The 8,101-nt window shown below is 52.7% G+C and overlaps 1 protein-coding gene across 1 annotated transcript in view; it reads left to right on the top strand.

Moving 5' to 3' along the window:
* Positions 1-7,898, top strand: part of B9D2 (B9 domain containing 2) — a 9,940-nt gene extending 2,042 nt beyond the window's left edge. Inside the window, exons 3-4 of the mRNA XM_055249948.2 lie at positions 4,296-4,421; positions 7,314-7,898. Coding sequence (XP_055105923.1) covers positions 4,296-4,421; positions 7,314-7,627 — 440 coding nt within the window. The 3' untranslated portion in view covers positions 7,628-7,898. The remainder of the gene's footprint in view (positions 1-4,295; positions 4,422-7,313) is intronic.
* Positions 7,899-8,101: the final 203 nt, after the last annotated feature.

Here is an 8,101-nt window from a genome sequence, read left to right on the forward strand (position 1 = left end):
TCCTGAGTGGCTGGGACTACAGGCACCCGCCACCACACCCAGCTAATTTTTGTATTTTTAGTAGAGATGGGGTTTCACCATGTCGGCCAGGCTGGTCTCGAACTCCTGGCCTTAAGTGATCTGCCTGCCTAGGCCCCCCAAAGTGCTGGGATTACAGGTGTGAGCCACTGCCCCTGGCCCCTGGGTCCTTTTTGATTCTACAGGTAAGTGAGGTGGAAGTTGAAATTCCTAGGAAATCGGTACCCTTCAGTTGATGGATGAGAGGCAGGCTCTGGAGTCAGACTTGGTTTCCAAGTTGGACCACTCATCTTCTCTGTGACCCTGGGCAGAGGCTGTCCCCTCTTGGAGCCTCAGTTTCCTCATTTGTTCTTCATAGGGCTATTGGGAAATCTTGCTTTTAAGGAGCCTGACTCAGGGCCTGGTGCTTCCCTCACCCAGCCCAGAAGGGAGTAATGACTAACCTGATTTTTATTATTTCAGGGAATTGCTGGGGGTGTTGATCCAGCCAAGAATACTGAAGCAGTGGATGAAAGGCTTGGGCTCTGCAGTTAGAGCTGAGTCTGAATCCAGTCCCATGAGGGGACCTTGGTCTGCTATAGTCACTGCTATGTCACCAGCATGGAAAACAGTGGTTGGCACATAGCAGGTGCTGAATAAATGTTCACGAACTTACCTTCTGAGAGCCTATTTCTTTACCTGTTAAATGGGGATTATATTAGCTCCCACCTCCTAGGATCACTTATTTGTCCAAGAAACATTTATTGAGCACCTTCTGTATACCAAGAGCTGGGTTTGTGGTCTTAGAGATCCAGCAGTGTGCAAGGTCCCCGTTTTCCTGGGCCATACAGTAGGGGAGACAGAAAATAAATAAGCAGGCCAGGCACGGTGGCTCATGCCTGTAATCCCAGCACTTTGGGAGGCCAAGGCGGGCAGATCACCTGAGGTCAGGAGTTTGAGACCAGCCTGGCTAACATGGTAAAACCCCATTTCTACTAAAAATACAAAAAAAATTAGCCGGGCATGGCGGCGTGTGCCTGTAATCCCAGCTACTCGAGAGGCTGAGGCAGGAGAATCGCTTGAACCCGGGAGGCGGAGGTTGCAGTGAGCCGAGATGGTGCCATTGCACTCCAGCTTGGGCAACAAGAGCAAAAGTCTGTCTCAAAATAAAATAAAATAAATAAACAGATAAACGAGTGCAGTTGGGTGTGGTGACTCACCCCTGTAATGCCAGCACTTTGGGAGACTGGAGCAGGAGGATCACTTGAGCCCAGGAGTTTGAGACCAGCCTGGGCAACATAGTGAGACCCCTGTCTCTACAAATAAATAAAAAATTAGCAAAGCATAGTGGTATGTGCCTGTGGTCCCAACTACTTGGGAGGTTGAGGTGGGAGGATTGCTTGATCCTGGGAGGTGGAGGTTGTAGTGAGCTGTGATTGTGCCACTGCACTCCAGCCTGGGTGACAGAGGGAGATCTTGTCTCCCCCACCCCCCAAAAGAAGAAAGGAGCACCGTGATTCCAGACAGTGGTAAGTGCTAGGATGAAAAGAAATGATGTGACAGGGGCTAGTGTTTGGAGAAGAGGGTCAGGGAGAACCCCTCTGTGGAAGTGGCACTTGAGCTGGGCCCTGAAGGATGGAAACAAAAGCTAGGGATGGGGACACCCAGGAGCAGAGCTTTCTAGGCAGAGGGAACAGCCAGTGCAAAGGCCCTGAGGTGGGGAGACAGAAGTGGGACAGTGAGGCCAGAGGGTGATGAGGGAAGGGGAGAGTGATGGGAGATGAACTCAGGGAGGGAAGCAAGAGCCAGGCCACGTGGGCCATGGTGGAGAGTCTGTAAACTGGGGGGTGAGGAGGGGATTAAGAGTCCTAGAGGGTGGATTAAATGAATGGATTGCCTAAAGTGCTTAGCATAGCATCTGGGATTTAGTTAGTACTCGGTGCATTTTCTTTTTTCTTTTCTTTTTTTTCTTTTTTTTGAGATGGAATTTTGCTCTTGTTGCCGAGGCTGGAGTGCAGTGGGACCATCTTATCTCACTGCAACCTCCGCCTACTGGGTTCAAGTGATTCTCCTGCCTCAGCCTCCTGAGTAGCTGGGACTACGGGCGTGGGCCACCATGCCCAGCTAATTTTTGTATTTTTTTAGTAGAGACAGGGTTTCAGAATGTTGGCCAGGATGGTCTCGATCTCTTGACCTCGTGATCTGCCTGCCTTAGCCTCCCAAAGTGGTGGGATTACGGGCGTGAGCCACCACACCCAGCCATACTTGGTACATTTTCTTTCTTTGATTTTTTTTTTTTTTTTTTTTTTTTTGAGACAGGGGCTCACTCTGTTGCTCAGGCTGGAGTGCAGTGGCATGATCACGGCTCACTGCAGCCTCAACCTCCCTGGGCTCAGGTGATCCTCCCATGTTGACCTCCTAAGTAGCTGGGACTACAGGCATGAGCCGCCATGCCTGGCTAATTTTTATATTCTTTGCTTGGCTTGGTTTGGTTTGGGTTTTTGTTTGTTTGTTTGTCTTGTTTTTGTTTTTTTGGTTTTTTTAGACAGTCTCTCTCTGTTGCCCAGGCTGGAGTGCAGTGGTGCGATTTTGGCTCACTGCACCCTCCGCCTCCTGGGTTCAAGCGATTCTCCTGCCTTACCTTCCTGAGTAGCTGGGACTACAGGCACACACCACCACACCCGGCTAATTTTTGTTTTATTTATTTATTTATTTATTTATGTATGTATGTATTTTTGAGACGGAGCCTCACTCTGTTGCCCAGGCTGGAGTGCAGTGGCACGATCTCAGCTCGCTGCAACCTCCACCTCCTGGATTCAAGCGATTCTCCTGCCTCAGCTTTCTGAGTAGCTGGGATTATAGGCATGTGCCACCACACCTGGCTAATTTTGTGGGGGTGTGTGTGTGTTTTTAGTAGCGACAGAGTTTCACCATTTTGGCCAGGCTGGTCTCGAACCCCTGACCTCAAGTGATCCACTTGCCTCAGCTTCCCAAAGTGCTAGGATTACAGATGTGAGCCACTGCGCCCATCCTAATTTTTGTATTTTTAGTAGAGATGGGATTTCACCATGTTGGCCAGGCTGGTCTCAAACTCTTGACCTCAGGTGATCAGCCCGCCTCAGCCTCCCAAAGTGCTGGGATTACAGGCGTGAGTCACTGCGCCCGGCTTGTTTGTTCATTTTTTGAGATGGAGTCTCACTGTGTCACACCAGCTGCAGTGCAGTGGTGCAATCTCGGCTCACTGCAACTTTTCCAGCAATTCTCGTGCCTTAGCCTCCCAAGTACCTGGGATTACAGGCACCTGCCAGCACTCCAGACTAATTTTTGTATTTTTAGTAGAGACGAGGTTTTGCCATGTTGGCCAGGCTGGTCTTGAACTCCTGACCTTAGGTGATCCACCCACCTCAGCCTCCTAAAGTGCTAGGATTAGAGGTGTGAGCCACTGCGCTCAGCCTTAATTTTTATATTATTTGTAGAGATGAGGTTTTGCCATGCTGGCCAGGCTGGTCTTGAACTCCTGGACTCAAGCGATCTGCCTGCCTTGGCCTCCCAAAGTGCTGAGATTACAGGCATGAGCCACTCACTGTGTCTTTCCACTCAGTGCATTTTAGCTGTCATTATCACTCCTCAGCAGGATCGAAATTGTTACGTGTGTTTCAGGATGTGCTCCTGGAGGGTACCCTTGGCCCCATCTTAATCCTTGGACTAGGCTTGTAAATGTGGGGTGAGAATAGTAATAAAATGATATTGAAGACTTATCCCACGCTCACTATGCTCATTACCCATTCATGGATTAATGGGTTAATGGGTTAGTGGGTTATCATGGGAGAGGAACTGGTGGCTTTATAAAATGAGAGAGAGAGAGACGTGAGTGGCATGTTAGCACACTAGCCTTGGGACTCTCTGAAGAGTCCCAGCAAGAAGGCTCTTACCAGATGGGGCCCCTCCACCTTGGTCAGTCTCCCATAACTGTGAGATAGAAATTCCTTTTCTTTATCAATTACCCAGTTTTGGATATTATGTTAAGAGTAACAGAAAACAAATGAAGACAATGAGGAATGCATTATTACTCAGCTCATTTTACAGATGGGGAGACCAAGGCAGAGAAAACTAACTTGCCTAAGGTTGCAGAGGCAGGAAGAGATAGTGCCAGGATTTGAACCCAGATACTTGGTTCCAGAGTCCACGCTTCGTAACCCCTACCAGTAGATGCCCCACAGAAATAGTCCTATAGCCACAGCGGCATCCCCTTCCCGATGGCTGCCTCCCACCCCTCTATGTCCCGGCTCTCCCTGCAGGGGCAGCATGGAAGCTCCTGTCAGGTGTGCGGGAGGGCCAAACGCAAGTGGACACCCCGCAGATAGGGGACATGGCTTACTGGTCCCACCCCATCGACCTGCACTTCGCCACCAAAGGTCTTCAAGGTGGGTATCACACCTGGACCCGGGGCCAGGCTGAGGGGAGGGGGCCAGTAGCCTCTGAGGCCCCTGGGGCTGGGAACACCAAGACCTGTCCCTGCTCCCCATACCACGTAGGTCCCTTTTGCAGCCAAGTCTGGCCCTGGAGAGGCTGAGCTAAGGCCTTCCCAGGCCTGCTCAATAGGCGATCCCAAGTTTGTAGGATTAGGGCAGAGGCCAGGGTGGAGCAGGAGATGGGAAGGTGGGGGTCAGGGTGGGAGGGGAGGTGGCATTCAAATAAAGAGACAAAACGAGAGTCTCCAATAAAGAGGAAGCTGGGAGGCAGGGTCTGAGACAGGCAAGGGCTGTTTCTCCAGGAAGGGCTCCTCGGCCTGAAAGTAGAGCTGCTGCTCAAAGGGGAAATCAGTATTGGGGGAGGAGCGGCATCAGAAAGCCTTTCTGGTAGAAAATGTGGGTTCCTGGAGGTGACTTGATTCTGAGAAATTGCCTAGGTAAATGTGCCATATAGTTCACCAATATAAAGAATGTCTACCTGGTGCCTGCCCTGTGTCCAGCCTGTGTTGGGTGATGCCAGGGAGACATTGGGGATCAAGGCAGTGCCCCTTAGCCTTGTCTTCACAGGGTTCACCGTCCCATGAGGGACACACCTCTCTCCAGACAGTGGCACCTCAGAGTGGGCAGGACTAAGATAGGCGATTTGGAGAGGCCGTGGGAGCCCAGAGGAAGTGCCTGACTCTGTCAGGGAGGTCAGAGAGGGCTTCCTGGAGGAGGGGGCTTCTGAACTTTGCTGTGAAGGGCCAGTGGAGCTAATAAGGCAGAGGGATAGAAGAAGGTTCTAGGCAGAGGGAGCTACGTGTGGAAGACTCAAAGGGGAAAGTGAGCCAAGGGCATCTAGTGGACTGAGGGAGAGCAGGACGGCAGGGGGGAAAGGTAGCAGGGGACAGGCCATGCAGGACCTTGAATGCCAGGCTGAGGAGCTGAGGCCATCTCCTGAAGGCACTTGGGAGCCAGAGCAGGTGATGGACAAGTGAGATTTCACCTTTTTTTTTTTTTTTGGAGACAGAGTCTCGCTCTGTTGCCCAGGCTGGAGTGCAGTGGCAAGATCTCAACTCACTGTAACCTCCGCCTCCTGGGTTCAAGCAATTCTCCTGCCTCAGCCTCACGAGTAGCCGGGACTACAGCCGCGTGCCACCACATCTGGCTAATTTTTGCCTTTTTTTTTTTTTTTAGTAGAGATGGCGGTTCACCAAGGTGGTCAGGCTGGTCTCGAACTCCTGACCTCAGGTGATCCGCCTGCCTCGGCCTCCCAAAGTGCTGGGATTACAGGCGTGAGCCACCGCGCCTGGCCGAGATTTCACTTTTAAATAATCTTTCTGTCTTTTAAGCTGGAGCTGGGGAAAAAAAATCTTTCCGGTGCTGTGTGGGTGAGGTGGGCAGCTCTAACCTTTCAGCTCTTGGGGCCTCCAGTCCCCCAGTGGTGGCACGAGCCTTGCTTTCTCTTTTCTCAAGCCCCCATTTTGTCCATCAGGAAATCTTACTGCCTCTACTTTTGAAATACACCCTAAATCCCACGTCTCACCCTTTTCTCGCCCAGCACCTTGATCTGTCCAAGTTCATCTCTCACTTGGACTATGACAAGAATCTTGTCTCTGGGGTCCCCTTCCCCAACCCCCCTGGTCTGCACCCCACATGCAGCTGGGACCCTGTGAACACCTAAGTCAGGTCCCATCTCTGCTCTGCTCAGAACCCTCCAGTGGTCCCCATCTCACTCAGGGTGAAAGCCATAGTCTTAGCATGCATCACAAGGCTCTCCACAACCTGGCTGGCACTTCCTTCCCTTCTCCCCACCTCATTCTGCTCTAGCCATGCTGTCCCCACCAGGCACACTCCGTCGGGGCTCCAGCCATACCGTCCCCACCAGACACTCCCCCCCTCAGGGCCTTGGCACTTGCTGTTCCCTCTGGCTAGGAGCACTCTGCCTCTAGATGGCCACATGGCCTACACCCTTCCTTCCTTTTAGCATTTGCTCAAATGTCATCTTCTTAGTGAAGCTTCCTTGATCCCCTTCTTGCTAAAGCGGTATCCCCACCCTCACCCTACCCAGCTCTGTTTTTCCTCACAGCAATTACCACCATCTGATCTACCCTATAATTTGCTTATTTACTACATTCGTTGTCTAGGATATCAGCTTCACGGGGGCAGGAATTTTTGTCTGCCATCCATGTTCATGTCTGCCGTGTCCCCAGCTAGCTAGAACAGAGCCTAGCACAGGAGAAGGGATCAGCATGAGATGAGATGGGGCTGGATCTCCAAGGGCCTTGACTACCAGACTGAGGAGCTGAACTGTGTTCTGAGGACATGGGCAAAGCTATGGAAGGAGAGAAAGATGCTTCCAGATGCCAGGTGGAAGGTGGATTAGAGAGGGGCAAGAAAGACGGCCCTGGGCCAAAAGAGAGCAAGCAGGGACATGAGGAGGGAATGCAGGAGGTGTCCCTGACAAGGCCCACGATGGTTACCTGGGGACTGGAGGAGCTATGGGCTGCCCTGACATGGGGTCATGGAGGAGGATAACACAGAGAGGAAATTCAGCGGAGGTCTGATTAGAAGGGCCTTGAATGTTGAAGAGGTTGGACTTTATACTGAGGGCACTGGGGAGCTATGGAAGGATCCTTAGCAGGGAAGTAACATGGATTTGGAAAGATATCTTTGGCTGCTGTGTGGGGATGGATGAGACGGTGGGAGCCTAGAAAGGAGGGTGGGTTGGAAACCCTAGGACAGAAACCCAGAGAGGAAAAGACTGGGCCTGGGGTCCCCAGTGAGTATCAGGGAGGGGGGAATCAGGAGCAGGAGTCTGGTCCCCACCCATCCCTCCTTTCCCCTCTCCCTCCTTTCCTGCAGGCTGGCCCCGGCTCCATTTCCAGGTGTGGTCCCAGGACAGCTTTGGCCGCTGCCAGCTTGCAGGCTATGGATTTTGCCATGTGCCCAGCAGCCCGGGCACCTACCAGCTGGCCTGCCCCACGTGGCGGCCCCTGGGCAGTTGGCAAGAGCAGCTGGCACGGGCTTTCGTGGGTGGTGGGCCGCAGCTGCTGCATGGGGATACCATCTACAGTGGGGCTGACCGCTATCGCCTGCACACAGCTGCTGGTGGCACCGTGCACCTGGAGATCGGCCTGCTGCTCCGCAACTTCGACCGCTACGGCGTCGAGTGCTGAGGGACTCTGCCTCCAACGTCACCACCATCCACACCCCGGACACCCAGTGATGGGGGAGGATGGCACAGTGGTCAAGAGCACAGACTCTAGAGACCCTCAGCGCTGACCCCAGCTAAGGCATGGCACTGCTTCTGTCCTTTCTAGGACCTCTGGGTCCAGTTTCCCTATCTGTAAATTGGGGACAGTAAATGTATGGGGTCGCAGGGTGTTGAGTGACAAGAGGCTGCTTAGCCACATGGGAGGTTCTCAGTAAAGGAGAGCAATTCCTACAGGTGTCTGCCTCCTGACCCTTCCATCCCTCAGGTGTCCTGTTGCCCCCTCCTCCCACTGACACCCTCCCGAGGCCCGTATCTTGACAGACCCTCTTCCCCTACCCTGTGTCCCAGCCTGACACTCTCCTCCCGTTCTGGGTCCCTCTCCTCTGGTCGGCTCCCCTGTGTCTCATCCCCCGGATTAAGCCTTCTCGCCTGGTCC

This window comes from Symphalangus syndactylus, chromosome 17 (genome assembly GCF_028878055.3).
Source record: "Symphalangus syndactylus isolate Jambi chromosome 17, NHGRI_mSymSyn1-v2.1_pri, whole genome shotgun sequence".
Lineage (NCBI taxonomy): Eukaryota > Metazoa > Chordata > Mammalia > Primates > Hylobatidae > Symphalangus > Symphalangus syndactylus.